The sequence below is a fragment of the Tachysurus fulvidraco genome, chromosome 11, assembly GCF_022655615.1.
Source record: "Tachysurus fulvidraco isolate hzauxx_2018 chromosome 11, HZAU_PFXX_2.0, whole genome shotgun sequence".
NCBI classification, from domain to species: Eukaryota; Metazoa; Chordata; class Actinopteri; order Siluriformes; family Bagridae; genus Tachysurus; species Tachysurus fulvidraco.
In genome coordinates, this window is record NC_062528.1 from 6,214,084 (window position 1) to 6,232,230 (window position 18,147).

At 37.0% G+C, this 18,147-nt stretch overlaps 1 protein-coding gene across 2 annotated transcripts; it reads left to right on the plus strand.

The window, feature by feature from the left end:
• The first annotated feature begins 5,838 nt into the window (after positions 1 to 5,838).
• zgc:113279 (uncharacterized protein LOC553749 homolog) lies at positions 5,839 to 17,156 on the plus strand. Of its 2 annotated transcripts, XR_007144304.1 has the most exons (11): positions 5,839 to 6,249; positions 6,571 to 6,692; positions 6,781 to 6,805; positions 6,892 to 6,938; positions 7,014 to 7,579; positions 8,221 to 8,326; positions 12,295 to 12,441; positions 12,546 to 12,606; positions 12,762 to 12,798; positions 13,146 to 13,309; positions 13,821 to 17,156. XR_007144304.1 is itself a non-coding variant. In XM_027174066.2 (10 exons), the coding sequence occupies exons 1-10, from the start codon at positions 6,024 to 6,026 to the stop codon at positions 13,824 to 13,826; spliced, it is 1,470 nt and encodes a 489-aa protein (XP_027029867.2). In that variant the 5' UTR covers positions 5,840 to 6,023; the 3' UTR covers positions 13,827 to 17,156. The 2 variants fall into 2 exon arrangements, 1 of the variants encoding a protein (XP_027029867.2); XM_027174066.2 differs by lacking the exon at positions 12,762 to 12,798 and having other exon boundaries at positions 5,840 to 6,249.
• The last annotated feature ends 991 nt before the right edge of the window (positions 17,157 to 18,147 follow it).

Consider the following 18,147-nt stretch of genomic DNA (forward strand, 5'->3'; position numbering starts at 1 on the left):
AGTCCAGTAAGTTGCGATGTGGGGACTCCATGCATCAGACTTTTTTGTCCAGCACATCCCACAGATGCACAATCAGGTTGAGATTTGGGGAATTTAAATGTCAAGTCAAAACCAAGTAAAAAAAACTCCTAGTCATGTTCCTCAAACAATTCCTGAACCATGTTTGCAGTGTGTCATTGTGCATTATCCTGCTAAAAGAAACCAGTGCATTAAGGAATTAGGGAACACTGTTGTCATGAAGGGATGGACCAATGTTTAAGTGTCAGAGTAACATTCACTTACAGTAAATACTGGGACCCAAGCTTTCCCAGCAGAATTTTGCCTAGAGCTTTACACTGTTTCCACTGACCTGATGTGCATCCTGGTGCCACCTACTCCCCAGGAAAGCATCAGACCTGGCACCTGGCCATCCATATAATGTTAAAGAATTGTCCACAAATGCACCTGGCCAACTTCTCATTGCTCCATGGTTTAGTTCATATGTCCATCCGCCTGCTGTAGGTGCTTTTGGTGGAAGATAGAAGTCAGCATGGGCAACAACAACTTCTTTTCAAGCTGGGATATGCAAGGAGAAGAACTTCACTGGAATGTAACGTCTACAGTATGTGACACAGAAAGGCTTTCTGTGCTTGGATTCCAAAGCCTTGAAATATATTTTTAAACACTGGAGGCCGCCGCGAACACTAAACAACACCGTATAATTAAAAGCAATGCCCATACTGTATATCAAATTTTTAAATTAGTTAAAGCAAATCTATTCACCATTATCTTCCAAACACAACATCTGAGCATGGTTTACAAAATACTTGTAGACCCCACACACCCATCCGTGCAAAATCACCCAGCAAACAGACTGATTCCCAGACTGCTATCAGGGAAACATTACCACAGCATTCAATCTAGAGCAGGGGTGTCAAACATACGGCCGACCAGCAGATGGTAGTACTGAGCTTCAGGGTCTAAGTGACATTTTAGTCAATAACTCCTGAGCTAAACGCTGTTACTACACAAAACGCGGTTGTAGCTGCCTCTCTACATTACTACGATAGAAAAGAGGTGTTATTTGTGTAGTAACAGCGTTTAGCTCAGGAGTTATTGACTCGGGAAACTCCAATCTGTGAATATGTGGCCAACTTCCTGCTCCTTCAGTTCTCTCCAGCGCTGGAAAGCTGATCCTATATTAACACGTCCTACTTCTTGCCTTATCGTAAGTCTTTCTTCACTTTCTTTGTTTTTATCCTCCATGTCAATGTTAAAACCGCTTTCTGCTAATGTCACACATGCGCACTGAACACTCTCTCCGCCGCATATTGACAAGCCCCGCCCCTTTCTGCTCATTGGCTACACCAGTGATTTTCAACCAGTGTGCCGTAAGAGATCGTCAGGTGTACCGTGGGAAATTATCAGTCCGCACTGTCAATAAATGGTCTATTTTTCATATATAAAGCGCACCGAACTATAAGACGCATCTGTCCCTAAATGGAACACCGCTCGTTACGTCATCATATCTGTGACGCGATGACGTACAGGTTACACACACATGCGTCGCGCCTTCTTGGATTCGCTCAGATGCTAGAAGATAGAAACAATGTTAATTAGTTAGAGTTAGTGCTGCAGGACACGTGACAGTGGCAGTTTGGGGTCACAGCAAGACGAGCGAGTGACAGTGATGGAGAAGTTTTTGCCGAACGGGGCCCTGGACAAAATTATGACCCAGATGAAGGCCCTAGTATGAGTGGTCGACAAAAGAAAAAAGAAAAGACGGTGAGCTCGAGGCAATACAATGAAAGATATCTTTCATTTGGATTCACTTTCACCGGGGATGCAACGGCAAGCTGTTGAGCAAGAGCTTCGTGTGTGTCTTTCTACCATTACTGCCAGGATATCCGTTTTGTGTTCATCAGCCCCAGGTTTCACACTAAGTGAGTATAAATACATTAAAAAAACTATATTATTAACTATATGTATTATATGTACTGTGTTTTTTACATTAGAAATGTAAAAAATGTGCCGCGGCTCAAAAAAGGTTGAAAGTCACTGGGTACACGTTTGTTTTGAGTTTTGTTTGGTGGCCCAACGATGTTTTCTGAAGCATTTCCCACCTTTAAATGAGATTCTAAAATTGGCTGCTACTTAGGACATAATGCCTGATATTGATGCACTTGTGCAGGCTAAGATGCCAAGTTTCAGGGGCAAATTGCTAAAATAAGTTTGTTTACTTTAAAAAAAACATACATACTTACAAAGATTTTCTTTTTAAAAACAGCTGCCACTTAAGATTAAGTGTGTGGAGTCAATTCATGTATTCAGAATTGCTTCCCGGAATTGGAAATTGGTAATTGGATTTTAAATAGTTTCCATATTTTGATGTTTGATTTATGTTAACATGCAGGACAGTGTTTTTAAGTTCCACAAACCTGTGACTAAATGTTTTGCACCATTGTGCAATAACTGTGTTCAGTTTTTATGCATAATTTACTTAAACAAATGTTAAACTGGGTAAAAGTGTTGTTGAAATTGCACATACTATTTAGGTTGTTCATAATATATTTTTGTAAAAGGACAATTCATTTAATATAAAGATTTTTTATAATTGACTTCTTCTTTGCACAAATACAAAGAAAAAAGTGGGCTTATTGTTAGTTCTATGTGATTTTGCTATGAGTTTACTGGTCTGGCCCCCTTGAGATCAGATTAAGTTTGCGGCCCCCAGACCAAAATGAGTTTGACACCCCTGATCTAGAGCCAGCAGGTTGAAGAACAGTTTCTTCCTGTAGGCCATCAGGATCCTGAATAAACTGTAATCCAGTCATTACTCCTCCTAGCGCTTGTATACTCATGCCTCCACTACCACCCACACCCTTACTCCCACACACTGGTCACCTCACTGACAGCTCATTGACACTCATGGACAATTTCTTCACATGTTTCTGTCACTTTTGTCATGTTGTAATATTTCTATGGGCACCATTACCACTTCACTGCTGCTAAGGACAAGTTCTGGCTCTGTAGTTTCTATGTAGTTATATTAATCATTCTGTACCTACTGTATTACACACGACTCAAATCACTACATTTAATATATACATTCTTTAATTAAAATTTTTATATGCTTATAAAGGACTGACACTACAATTACACACAGCTTATTTATTTATTTGTTATTTATCTACCTTTTTGCACACTTGTTCACATACTGTGACTGAATATATTATAATATTTATGTTATCTGTACTTTACTTACATACATAAATATGAATGTATTCTGCATATTTTTAGATAGATTTTGTATTCATAGAGTACATTTTGTGCACATGAGAAATAAAACTGTAACTTGAAACATGCTATAAATGATTACATTTAATCATGAAATTATTTCACAGATTTCTAACAAATCTGATTTGACTACTGTAGAGAGAACATTATTGAAATATGGGGGTATTCCAGGACTGAGAGCCTATGCCTTTTTTTTTCATTTAACTTGGCTTTAGCCCATCCGCTATTAGGCAAGGTCATGCAGATTTATCTGGACTGTAAAACGTGTGAGGATTTGATCGAAGTGGGCTTGTAGATTTTTCTATTGAAATTATTACGATTTATACACATAGATAACCTTATTTACTGAACATCCTCAATCACTACCACAATCCCGTTTATTTAATTTGCTGCCAGTAAGTTGCATTGCAAAACAAAATTACTGAAAATTACTGAATATTATTGAGCAGTAACTAATCATGAAAAAATAACAATTAGTTATGAGATGAATGATGCTGTATTGAACCCTAACAAATTGCAATAAGGGATTCAATTCTGTTATATTAGGTTCATTCAAAAAGGTTCAATTCTGCTCCATTAGGATTTATTTTTAATTTTCCAAACTTTTTCTGCCATAATTAAAACAACATTCATTATACATGATAGGTGTTGGGTGTTTACATGTATTATATAATTATTTCTGTCATATTTTTAAGATCTATGGCTTACTTTATACCATAGTCTTTAAATACATTTGGGATGATGGGCAGAGGGTAGCATTTGGAACATGGAATTTGAAATGTTTTTCCTATTCTTCATGTTGGTTTCCCTCCAAGGATCTCTGGTTCCATCCCCCAGGAAAAAAAAAAGACAACAAAATAGCATGAATAATTGCGTGAATGATACCCTTGTATGGATTGGGATCCCAGGGGGTATGAATTCACTGCCTTGCTTGTAGTGTAACAGTAATGCTGTGGATCTTCCTTGACTCTGATTAGGATAAAGCAGTTACACAAGCAGTTACATTGTACACAAAGCTGGGACACATACTGCTTATACTGCTGTAACCTATTGCAGGTTTAAAATGTTACTTCATAGAATTCACAGGTTCAATAAGCCTTAAGCAATAAAACCTCATTATATTGTATAAATAGAGTAGACTAAGCACAATAGAATACGTTAGGATGTTTGCCTAAATAACATTAACATATATTTTAGTTCTTATAGCAATAACAAAATCAAATAGTTTCAAAATTCATAATCAGACATTTCATTATCATAATCAAGTGTTAATTTATTATAGATTTCTACATTAATTATAATTAATGTTAAATTAGATCACAGTAAAAAAAAATAAGGAACTTTACATCATATATATACTGTGTATATATACTGTGTATATATATATATATATATATTAGTTTGTGTGTGTGTGTATTTTTTTTATCTGCAGCAGAAGGATAACAGGAAAAAAGTCAAAAATTATTTGAGCACAGTTCAATAAGTCAAATTATTATTTATTAGAAGGAGTCAGATGTATACATATATGCATGATAAATATGTGTGATATGTGTTAAATATGCATACTGCATTTTTCCCACAGTATATCTGGATTATAAAGTATTACTAGCATATTATTTGAATAATTTTTTTTCCTGGAATGGTCATAAAAGTATTTCATTTCATGTAAATCATATCCACCACCAGGTGTCATGATGTGACTTGTTTTAACCATCTCAGGCAGCTTGCTTTTCTCTGACGTGAAATAATAATAATAATAATAATAATAATAATAATAATAATAATAATAATAATAATAATAATAATAATAATAAAAAAGATGATAAAAATAAGACAATGGCATATTTTCTGCCAAGAACACACACATGTACTATGGTTAATGTTACAGTACTAACATACTATGATAATGTACTTTATTGACTAACTGTTTTGTGAGAGATGGCAGCACTAATTCAAAATATTTTAAAAGATAAATAATTGCTTGATATTAATTAGAAAATAATAATAAAATGTTTACCTGGTTATTAGCAAGTACAATCATATCATGCATCTATTCATATGATTTAGTATTCTACCAGCTTTAAAAGATCTGTCTGCTTTGTTCAATAATAATAACAATAATAAAAAAACACTACTTTGTTGGGTTTACTTATACACATATGAATATATGTGCATGCTTTAAATTAAATTCTTTTACCTCCTTTATTTTAAATTGTTCATAATTCTGGTATTATTTTTATAGATTTAAAATGTTTGCTTTGCCCCAACAAAATTAATAGTCACAAGCCGCCCAAGTGAATTAGCAGCAAGACAATGTGAGTTTGAAATTCAAATGAATTTGTGATCACCTTAATTGAGGACATCTGTCAAATCTGAACCGATTGAACATAATTCATAATTTTATTTTTAACTATTTGTTCTGAAATGTTTTTTTCTCTATTAGTATACAGTATTGTCACGACAAGACAGGTTTTGTACCCTGCAGGCTGTTCAACATTCTTTTAGCTTTAGATTTCAGTCACACCTTCACAAGCCATTTCAGGCAGGTACCAACCTCTCATAAAAATGTGGTTTCTCACACACACACACACACACACACACAAACACACACACACAGTAACAATGGAGTAAGGAGGATTTTTTTTTTTCTTTTTGCAAGCCTTTAAACAACTACTTAATGAAGGATATTCTTACATTTTCACTGCTCCAACGAACACAAAACTTTTTTGAACACTGTAAAGCTAAACATGGTAAGAAGTGGAGAGGAGAAGATGGGATATAAAATGATACCATTAGATTGTGAGGAGAAGGAGAAAGAATATGGAGCCTGCATATTCAACCATTCACCACTTCCTGGGGAAGTTGCATTGAACATGAACAGAACAAATTCACCAACATCAGCACTTACAGCACTAAATGTGGACCTGCGTAGCCCTACTGAAATTACAGAGCAAACTTCATCTTCTCAAAAAGGTGGGTAAAAATTTACGCTTTCCTCAGTGTGCCTGGGTCGTCTAGAATAAATTACTACAGTACCTTTACTTTTGCTTGTTTGGTTATGGATACATCAGTCACTGCCGTGTTTATAAAATGGGAACGGAATGACAGGTTAGTTCAAGGTACGTATCTATCACATACTGTATCTATCTAACTTTAACGTTGGAACAAATGATCTGTATTTGATTAGCCAACTTCTAATCACAAAGGTCTGCCATATACTGTCACTTCACAAAAGGTCTTGCTGTTTTCCATTGACTTCATAAGACTATTACTCATTAAGATGTATCCTTTCAGGTACAAAGTCTCAGAAAACAAAAACTGATCGGACATACCTGGGTGTCAGAGTAAGAATGCCAGTAAAAGATATGCTCAGAAATATTCGCATAGCCAAGGGAATGGACCCCAAAGAAATGCAGGTATTAATAACCTCTTTAATTATTACACCATCATATAAACTTGCATGACATTCAGCTCACTTTACTTGTTTTGCTCTTTTCTCTCTAGAAGAAAGAAAACAAAGGATCAAAAGGTCAGAATAAATTCAAAGTTATATAATAAGTTAACACATTTTTCCATCGGAAGAATTTGTTTCTAAATGTCAAAATTCTTTTTTAGGGGATAAAAAACGAGTAAATATAAGTAGCTGTCGGAGAAATGGGCCGGTAAGTAAATTGTGTTGTTTACAATATTGGTGTTCTCCTACTCTAGACCGTGCTTGATTTCTGTCTGTATTATAGAAAAACTGGCAAACAAAGAGTTTGGAAGAGCTTGCCATTATTGTGGAGGTGTTGGAGGAAGACCTTAAGGCTAGTACATCCAGACAGTCAAGTAACCACCTGGTTACTTTCACCCCAGAGCTGGGAAACAAGTTCTGGTCTAAGAACGTACTTCAGCAAGAACATCTAGATGAACCACCTTCAACTCCAACCATTTGTTATGCAGCCACTAAAAAGTCCTCTATGCAGTCTGAGGAAACCTATGGCTCTGCATATAACCAGGCTGCAGATACTAAGGTCAAAACTAGCAGTGATGAGTCAGATAACTATATACACGGAAGGCAGCATGAAATGACCTGCTTTCCAAGTGACAGGAAAGTGCATGTCCCGTCCCCACAAGAAATCTATTTCAGCACCAAGATGGATTGGTGGGGTTCACCACACAAAATAGGAAGTCTGTCATATTCCGACTCAGAACAGGAGCAGTGGAACAACAAGCACTTTTGGACAGAATTGGAAAGAGAGGCACATGTACTAAGCAATATCTCCAGCCACGAGCTTCTTACTTGCGATGAGAAGGGAAGAATGTAAGTTTGTCACCCTTAATAATAATATTGTGTTTTTCCAATTGGATTTATAAGAGCAAAAAGAGCTACAGAATCGGATTTTACACAACTGCTCGCCAGCGATCAGCTTTTTTTCTAGGAAATCTTAGAAGACTGATATAAAATTGACATGACAGATTTGTACTTTGTTTAATTCAGTATGATTTTGAATGGCCCATTGGCAAATATGAAGTAATGACAGAGATATTATTGCTTGTTCTTTAATGTGTAACCAACCTCCAGATCCTGATGAGTAATAACAACAGGATAACACATACTGTACTTACTCCAGTTTATGTTCCCTGAACAATTTCACTCCTAAAGCATAACAAATAGCCATACATACTGATCCTGCCTGTTATATTAAGCTTTGATTACATAAATTTGCAGTGACCGTATGCTTGGTTGTACACTGTACACATGCACATATAAAGAGTGAGTTCTAATGACTAAAGCTCAAGTCATGGCACAAAGATCACATTTCCACATCTACTTACTGTAAAAAGTGCCAAACATTTATTTCTTTCAGAATGACCTATTTTTCATGGACTATTATTGCTATTCAGTGATTCACGCAGTGCCAGAATAATATTTTCAATGTTGTGTATACTTTTTCTTCACAGACTCCTCCACCGAGCTGTTGATGAGGGAAAACAATCTCTTGTGTATGTTGTTGCCAGACGGATGGCAGCTTTAAACAAACTGGACAGCAAAGATGCAGAGGGAAGGGTAATGTTATGACACACAACAAACTCATACACATTCTGTAAGGACTCTCATATATACCGACACACAAACTTATATGGCTTTTGCAACTGTATATGGTTAATTAGATGCATTTATACATTTTAGACAACCAAATTTGTTCAAGGGCAGTGACGGTCTTGATGATTATGGTAGTTTTAAAAACTAACCTATCCCAAACTAAATGCAGTCATAAATATAACTGCACAACACAGTGCACAGTTTATTTTTACTAGTTCGTACATTCTTGCCACATGTAGAACAGCTAGCAAGCTAATCAGATTGTCTGTTTTTAGGGAACAAAAATATAGCTAGATTATATGTTAGCAGGCAGCACAGTGATGCAATCGGTAGCACTGCTGACACTGAGCTTAGGTTACTCTCTGTGGAAAGTTTTGTGTGATGTCCCAGTGTCTCTGTTGGTTTTCTCTGGGGTTTTATTCCTATTTATATTTACAGCATTTGGAAGACACCCCTAGCCAGAGCTTTCATTTATCTTGTTTATAACACCTAGCATTTGAAGGTTAATGGCCCAGTAGTGGTAAACTGGTGGTCATGGGATCAGTAGGGCAACTGATTGCAACTGATGGTTCTGCTCAGTAGGGCAACATTTTCACCTATGAGATATATATTATGCCAACATTCAGAAACCAGGTGGGAGGAAAATAGTATACTCCATATTCCAGTAACATTTAGGAAGACCTGTAATAACTTAATTTAAACCTTTTCATTTGAATCTTTTCAGAGTTTATCTGTCCCTCAAGTTGTTATGGAGAAATATTGACCGACTTTGTTTTTATACAACATTGGTCCAGTTCATTAATTTCTAAAGGCTTTCATTTATGCACATATACTGTATTTTTTCGATAATTATTAGTGAATGGTACTTCTATGCTACTTTGATCGCTCTGCATTCTGCACCCTGTTTAGTTGACATTTTGTATTCATTTGGACACATGAGCACCCCAAAAATATCTGACAGCTGTCTGCTAGAGCATTGCAGCCTGTCCTTTACAGTTATTCCTCTAGACACTAGGATCTCTGTATTCCAGTTCATATCAACTGCTCGGATTACATAATGTCCCAGTGACATACCCATTTTCAATTTTAATTTTTGTTTAAAATGGAGATACATTTCTTTTCCTATTCCTCTCAAACACTTAATTTAAAACACTTGGCAATATGTGATCTTTTGTTATCCCATTTTTCTCAACCGTTTCCTAATTAGACAATAATATCCTAAGTCACAATTACATTAATCCATACTAAATGTTGATCTTGCCCCTTCTCACTCTCTCATACTGGTCACTGGATGAACAACATGACACCTAATGGCAAAGAGCTCACTGAGGATCTGAATAAAAGAATTGTTGCTCTAAGTAGGCTATAGGCACGGTGGTCAAGACCATACAGAGGTCTGATGAGACCAAGATAAACTTATTTCGTTTGGATGGTGTCAAGGTGAGGAGTACAAAGACAAGTGTGTCTTGCCTACATTCAAGCATGGTGGTGAGTGTGTCTGGTCTGGGACCGCATAAGTTCTCATGGTCTGGCACTGCGGAGCTACAGTTCACTGAGGGAACCATGAATGCCAACATGTACTGTGACATACTGAAGCAGAGCATGATCCCCTCCGTTCAGAGACTGGGCTACAGGGCAGTATTCCAACATGATAATGACCCCAATCATATCTTCAAGCCTTGCTAAAGAAGCTGGACTGGCCAAGCATGTCTCTAGACCTAAACCCTATTGAGCGTCTTTGGGGCATCCTCAAACGGAAGGTGGAGTGCAGGATCTCTAACACCCACCAGCTCCCTCATGTCATAGAGTAGTGAAAGTGCCAACCTGTGATGTTCTGGTAAACTCCATGTCCAAGAGGGTTAAGGCAGTGCTGGAAAATAATAATGGCCACACAAAATATTGACACTTTGGGCCCAATTAGTTATTTTGAGGGGACAGCAAATTTACACTGTTATACAAGCTGTAATCACACCATTTTATATTGTACAACATTGTCAATTCTTCAGTGTTATTACATCCATCCATCCATCCATCCATCCATCTTCTACCGCTTATCCGGGGCCGGGTCGCGGGGGCAGCAGTCTAAGCAGGGACGCCCAGACTTCCCTCTCCCCAGACACTTCCTCCAGCTCTTCTGGGGAAATACTGAGGTGTTCTCAGGCCAGCCGAGAGACATAGTCCCTCCAGCATGTCCTAGGTCTTCCCCGGGGCCTCCTCCTGGTTGGACATGCCCGGAACACCTCCCCAGGGAGGCATCCAGGAGGCATCCAGAACAGATGCCGAGCCACCTCAGCTGACTCCTCTCGATGTGGAGGAGCAGCGGCTCTACTCTGAGCTCCTCCCGAGTGACCGAGATCCTCACCCTACTGTATCTCTAAGGGAGCACCCAGCCACCCTGCGGAGGAAACTAATTTTGACCGCCTGTATCCGGGATCTTGTCCTTTCGGTTATGACCCAAAGCTCATGACCATAGGTGAGGGTAGGAACGTAGATCGACTGGTAAATGGAGAGCTTCGCCTTGCGGCTCAGCTCTTTCTTCACCACAACAGATCGGTATATCGACCGCATCACTGCAGAAGATATGCTCCATCCTTCCCTCACTTGTGAACAAGACCCCAAGATACTTAAACTCCTCCACTTGAGGCAGGAGCTCTCCACCAACTTGAAGGGGGCAAGATGCCCTTTTCCGGCTTATGTTATTACATAAAAAGGTATAATAAATTATTTACAAAAATGTGAGGAGTGTACTCACTTCTGTGAGATACAGTATATGGAAACTTTTAGCCTTTGTTCAGCATTTAATCAGACAGTCCCATCATGGTTTCAATTCATTAATTGTTTGGCAATTGTACAGGGAAGTTTTAAAATAGACTAAATCTATCACATTCAAATTTTATTTGTTACATACAGTACACCAACACTATTAGCACATGCAATGAAGTGCTTTTTGTCTGTTAGAGTTACAATAAAAATGGAAACAGAATTATCCGTTCAGGCAAAAGGAAAACGTTTCTGAATAAAATTCAGATGTCTATACTTCAAATACCCATCAGCAAGAAACAAGAGATCTCCTGCTTGCTAACTACTTTGCTAGTTTACAGCATGTTAGCTAGTGAGGGAATAAGGATACCTAGGTATACTGCCACTTAATGTATTTATCTATAAAATAGAAATCTGACAAAAACTTTATCAACTGTAAATTTTGCTTTAGAGTTAATACTATACAGAGCTGTGAAGCATGGTTGAAACAGTCTTGGAAAAAGAAATCACACCCTCCTTCAGTGTGTTTTTATTCATCAGGGCCAATTATGTCAATTTCTATACCTCGGCAATTTCTATAAACAAACAAATAACAGTAGTTGATAACAGGTCAGTCATTTTTTTTTTCTAACTTTCAGAAACCAGGTGGGAAGAAATAACTACATCCTATAGTCATAGAACCGCCTTTAATATCAACTTGAAGTAAATGTTTTCTGAAGGATTTTTTTTTGCTTCAGTTCATTGACGTTTGAGGGCATTTGTTTATGCACAGCTCACTGGTAGAAGACCACAATTTTTCCAATTTTTTAAAGCCTGAATTTTTCCATTCCAACATCTTGAATTTCATTTTCCTTCATATGTTAATTTGCTGGTGTTCTTGGTATCACTGTCCTATTGCATGACACGATTTTGGCTAAATTCTGGCATAAAGTCAAGTTCACCATTGTGTCCGTGACTGCAAGATGTCTCAATACTGTCTCAGTCTCCATTTAACCTGGTTCATGATATATCCTGACTGATGCTCATGTAGCCATGGTGCTTACTTCTGGAAGTGGACATGAGTCAACATGACACTCCGACCAGTGGTTTTCATATTATAGCTGATAGGGTTACATATTATAGATGTGTCATTATCCTCATCATAACTTATATTATTATATCTCTCTTTGTAGACTTCTCTCCATTTAGCTGTGCAGAAGAATCACCACATGATAGTTGCTGATTTGATTTCCCTTGGTGCAAACATCAACGAAAGGGATAAATGTGGAAAAACATGCCTCCATCTCTGTGCAGAAAATGGATATGTCAGAGTTTTAGAGGTAAATCATTTGCATAATGATATAAGTACACAATTCTTTAACGTCATGACTGTGTTACTTTAGCCAACACAGATTCATCCAGTGACAGTCTTTACTTTTAACAGGTTCTGAAAAGCTGCATGAAAAATGGAACATATATAGATTTGGAAGCACAAGATATGAACGGTATGTTTTAAGCGCTTTCTTCATAACAGTTTAATCAACAACTTCATTAACAATACCCAGCCTGCACTGGATAAGGAATATTTCTTCACAGAGGATAGTCAATGTTCCCGTATCTGTTGCCAGAACATTAACATGATCATGTTCCTCCCATCCAGGGAATCTGCTCATACATGAAGAGTGCTATTATGAAAAGTAATTGGCAACTGCACATACAAATATTATTGCTCATGTTTTGGGAAGACTACCTTTGGTCTGGTACAATAATTTAACATTTTATTGCTTAGCCATTTAGCAGTAACTCAAGGAAAGTGAGTACAATTAAGATTTTTTTTTAAACTTAACAATGAGCTAATCTGATGATAAAGTATTTAAAGGTAATAAAATAGAATAAAATGTGTGCTGTGTGCCATGCTCCTGGTATACAATTTTTGGTTTTCTTCTTTGAGTCTATGTTTTCCTTCATTAAAAAAATTTTGATTCAGGAATCAGCATGTTAAGTGTAAGTGTTAAGAGCATATGTGATTTTTCGTCTTGTTCAGGGCTCAGCGCACTGCAGCTTGCGTCGGTAGCTTTGAAGAGCATAGTGGGTGATATGGAGAAAGGTTTGACAGTGAGCCAGACCAGAGTGCATTCCATGCGTAAGGAGCAAATGATGGAAACCCTCAAGTGCCTCCTGCAGATGGAATGTAACCTGCAATGCATGGTAAGAGTGGCAGTTGGACAAGTGAATCATACGATTGACAAAGTCACCAATTACCTTGTTGCGACAGTTCTTTTGAATTTCCTGCATAGCTAAAAATAACACGCCTTACTCTCACAAACCAATAGGTTCTCGTCAGTAGATATCAAAAATGTGAATCAATTGTGATTGTATTTTATTTAATCAAAAATCATTAGTAACCTAATTAGTAAATTAGTAAACTTAGTTAACCGAAAGCTTTGCTGTGGCAGAGTTAACACACAACATATATAATTCTATCACTTTAATCATTCATTGGCAAATTTTTCATCAAACCATATTACTTTGTTACTTGGTAAATGATGCTCAGGAGACATTATAAAACATTTCAACATGTAGAACTTTATTTACTGAGTCACTGATGACATATGTGGTAGTATTAGAAAGAAGAGAAAAAGAAAGGCTTGCTTACTGTATCTACCATAAAACACTCATCAACCTTTTGTATGTTATCTTGTTCTTTTATCCTGAACAGAACTGAAGAAATTCACAGAGTCACTGCTTGGGATCATCCTGTTCTCCTGTTCAATTAAAAGTGGTTTGTCCAGATACACAACTACTTTTGACCAGGAATTACGGGTATTGGTCAAACAAAGCGGTGCTGTTACCTGGCGGTAAATGTTTTTGGGTGAATACAAGTTTTAACCTGCTGGAAAAAATGTTGAGTTTACATTTTATTGCAGCATGGTTAATACTATGTATATACAACCAGTTGGTGTTATTGTGACAAGGGGTCCTTTGAGTCCTCTTAGTTAGTTAATAACATAAATGGTTGTGAGTCAGCTGGTTTCTGTGAAACTTCCACCGTTTGCTATGTTTAAATAGCAAAACAGTTTTAAAGTAAATTAGAAGTTTAGAACTTTTTATTTCCACTTTATTAGGTTAAGTTTTTTTTTAATTGTGCTCCACGAGCAACAATCAGAAAGAGGTGTTAATACAGATATTTTACATTTAGCAGACATTTTAGCTTTTAGATATTTTTTTAATGTAACTGAGCAATTGAGGGTTAAGGGCTCAGGGTCCCTATAGAGGTTGCTTGGTGGACCTGGGATTTGAACTTACAAACGATTGGTAGACCAACAGCTTAAACACTAGGCTACAACATCCCACATCTGCGAAAATGGCGTAAATGTTAAAAAAAAAAAAAAAAAATTCAGATATATAATATAGGTTTATTTGAATATTTTATCACGTAATGTTTTTGTATGTTGCTAGGTTCTACTTACAAAACAATTGTAAATCCTTGCTTTAAGGTTAAATAGTATATATTATAATTGATACATGAGAAAATAATACATAATCTTACAAATACATGTAACACCTTATACTGAATTGGGATTTGGGATTACTGAAGGGATTTGTAATGACTGGGAATGATTCGGGAACTGTCGGCTTTGTAGTCTTGGATATACATGATGGATTTTTGAGAACTACTGTACTTAACACAGTATTCATACTTAAAACAACATTTATATTAGTGATTTTTAAAAAACAAAGAAAGAAAGAAAAAAAAGGAATGTTCATTTTATTTGGTTTTTACAATTTTTAACATTTGTGAATGAATAGATCATGTTAAGTTAGCTGAGGTAAAAGTGTTACACAAGCCGTTTTGTCAAAATTACTACCATAGCTACTGTAGTGACAAATGACCTGGAGCAAAGTAAATGTGACTCTTCACATGTGCGCACACACATACACACACACACACACACATTCTAGACTTTATTAGGAAAACCTGTACACCTATTAAGGGTGGAAGTTTGCCAAGTGAGTTTGAGAAAGTCATGAGTTATATATAGTCCTTGTGAATTCCTTTGTTGGCTAAAAAACAACGTACAGTACCTCACTCTCACAAACCAAGATCAGTGAATATCAAAAATGTGAATCAATCTTATCAATATACTCATGAATGATTTTCAGGTCTGAGCTAATTATACTAGTTAGAGGATGCTAAGTATAGAATTAGGTGGAAACAGATGATTCGCTGTGGAGACCCCAATGGGAAAACCCGAACGTAGAAGAAGTATAGTAAACAATAAAGTGCCAGCAATCCAGTGCAAATAAATAATCCAGACACAGGTCAAGAGCTTCAGTTAATGTTCATATGAAACATTAGAATGGGGAAAAGTGTCACTTTCATGGTCTGTTGAAGTTAGAAATTAGTTAGGAATTTTTACAAACGAGTTTACACTTCTGTGGGTTGATGTGCCTTTGATAAGCAAGGACAGACAAGAAGAGCCGGTAAGATGACAAGAAGGAAAAGTAACTAAAATAATCACTCTACATCTAGTCTTAGCTAGTCTTTTTACAGCCTTCATGTGGCCAGTTTTGGTGAACTTGTACCCAAGATAGCTTCAGACTCTTGTTCATGAATAACAGGGGTGGAACCTGATGTGGTCTTCTGTTGTTGAAGCGCAAGGTCTGATGTGTTGTGCATTCGTGATGCTTTTCTGCACACTTGTGAAAGAGTGATTATTTGAGTTGCTATTGTTTTCCTGTCTATGCTCAGTCTGGGGATCATTCTGCTCTGATCTTTCTTATCAACAAGCTTTCTGATGCCTGTGGACCCTCTGCTCACCAGAAGTTTTTTATATTTCATACCATTTTGTATAAACTCTAGAGACTGCTGTTGGTGAAAATCCCAAGAGATCAGCAGTTTCTACACTAACAACCATGCCACAGTTAAAGTCAAAGAGATCACACATTATATAATGTTATGAGGATGTTAATATTAACCGAAGCTCTTGACCTGTTTTGGCATTTTTTCTAAAATCTGCCACATGATTGTCTGATTGGATAACCGCATAAATGAGTACATTCCTGTTAATGTGCCCTGTTTAAATAAAATGATTTTCAGTAGCTGCTGCATTGGGTCAGATTCACAGATTCATGGTAAACACTGAGCCCAATCCAGGAACACTGGTTATGAGTGGATGAGCGTATAAGATGGGACAGTAATCTGTCATTGTGTACACACATACTGTACCTTCATACCAATGCAAGTTATATTAGTCAAAAGACCTATACATAATGGTGAAAGAAAAGGGTTCCTCTAAGGTTATTTGGATAGTTCACCGTTCTTTGTTCTTTGTAATGTTCCTCGTCTGGGTTACACCGGAGAATGTGATTATAAATAATTTCCCTTCTATTACTGTGCACCTATGTACCCAAAAGCTTTTTAGCAACTTATAAGTATAAGCATCAGTGTAATTTCTGAATTCTATATAGTTTTGACTATAGTGCCTTCTTTAAAGCCATGAAATGTTCACTGACCGAGACCTTGCAACGGCGGTTCAAAGCCACTGCCATGGTCTTACAAATGGACTGCTTACTGTTACTCTTCCTAATTAATCCGATTTGCTGAATTCTGTGTTTTGGGACCAGGGAAAACTCTACAATGTGTAGGACCATCATTTTAAAATGATATGTTAAAAATGTATCTGTATTTTTTGTTCATGTTTTTTTTTTTTTTTTAACATTAAAAATATGTAATCAGTAATATCAATACACCAATCAAATATTCACCAGTCAGTAATTTAAGGGAGAAAATACAACTGGTTCTGAAGTGGGTTTTTGTTGACCATGTTGGGAACGGGTATATTCCTTATTTGACCTATCATGTCTTTAGACTCGCTTTAATGAAATTGTAGATCATTTTGTGGTTGTTTTGTGTAGAATGTGGTATTATTTAATGGTGTCATATACATGCTTTATCTTTTCATTTTTATTTTCAGTTTAACTATGTTACTACTAATGATTTGTACATTTCTGACATATGCTGAAGTACAATTAAAGTAATCGGATCATTAAATAGGTGTGTTTTATCAAATTACATTGTTTGACATCTTCATGGGAACTCTGCAATTACACACACCCTCAGCAACACGCCATGCTAAAGCTCATAGTATTTGATTGTGAGTCATGCAAAAGGCAAACAAAGCGACCACATGTAACTGACTACGTCTGCATTGTTGCCAAACAGGTTTGGCTCTGTTTCGAAAAGCACAAGCAGGTACATATTGAGACTGTCTGTTTGGACGTTTTTTTAGGTTGTAGTGTGTGGCTTTGCACGCCATGATCTTTTAAATCATTGTCACGAACATATCTGGGTGAGTTGTTGAGTGAGTTTCCAACAGATTGAATGCTATGATGCAACAGACTTTCTGCAATCTTCACGTCAAGTGAAGATTGCAGAAAGTCTGTTGCATCGTAGCATTCAATTTCCCCATAAATAATTCTAAACTGTTTGATTCAAAATGAGGTACAACGGTGCTGAAAGCACTTTGTGTTCTCGTAACACAATTTTACTCTGTCCTTGTCATGCAAATGTTGTGTTAGCCCTGCCCTAACATACTCGCCTCAACTAACAGCCCCTCCTGAGTGGAAATGATGGTGCTAGAGCAGGAAACAAGAAAATGTGTAAGGGGGAAAAGAGGGTTCACCAGGACATGGACTGGTAACCTGTTCTTTTCTGATGTTGGTTACGTGACATATCGTTTCTTTGAGTGCCACCTGCAGGTTCCCCTTCTTTCTTCAGAACATTACTGTACTGTTCTGCTGATAATGAGAGCTACAAATCATTTAAACATTTACAGAATGTGTACATTCACAAATATTTAAAGCAGGTGTCAGGAACTTGGACAGTTCCTTGCCAGACCACCAGTGGGGCTGGAAGGTGTTTTCTCATCACTCACCTTATTGTTTCTATGTGGGCGGTGCTACGCCCTTACCTGTTCTACTGTATGTTCCCGGCATCTCACCTGTTCGTTGTTTACCTTGATTGGATGTGTTATGTTAACAAT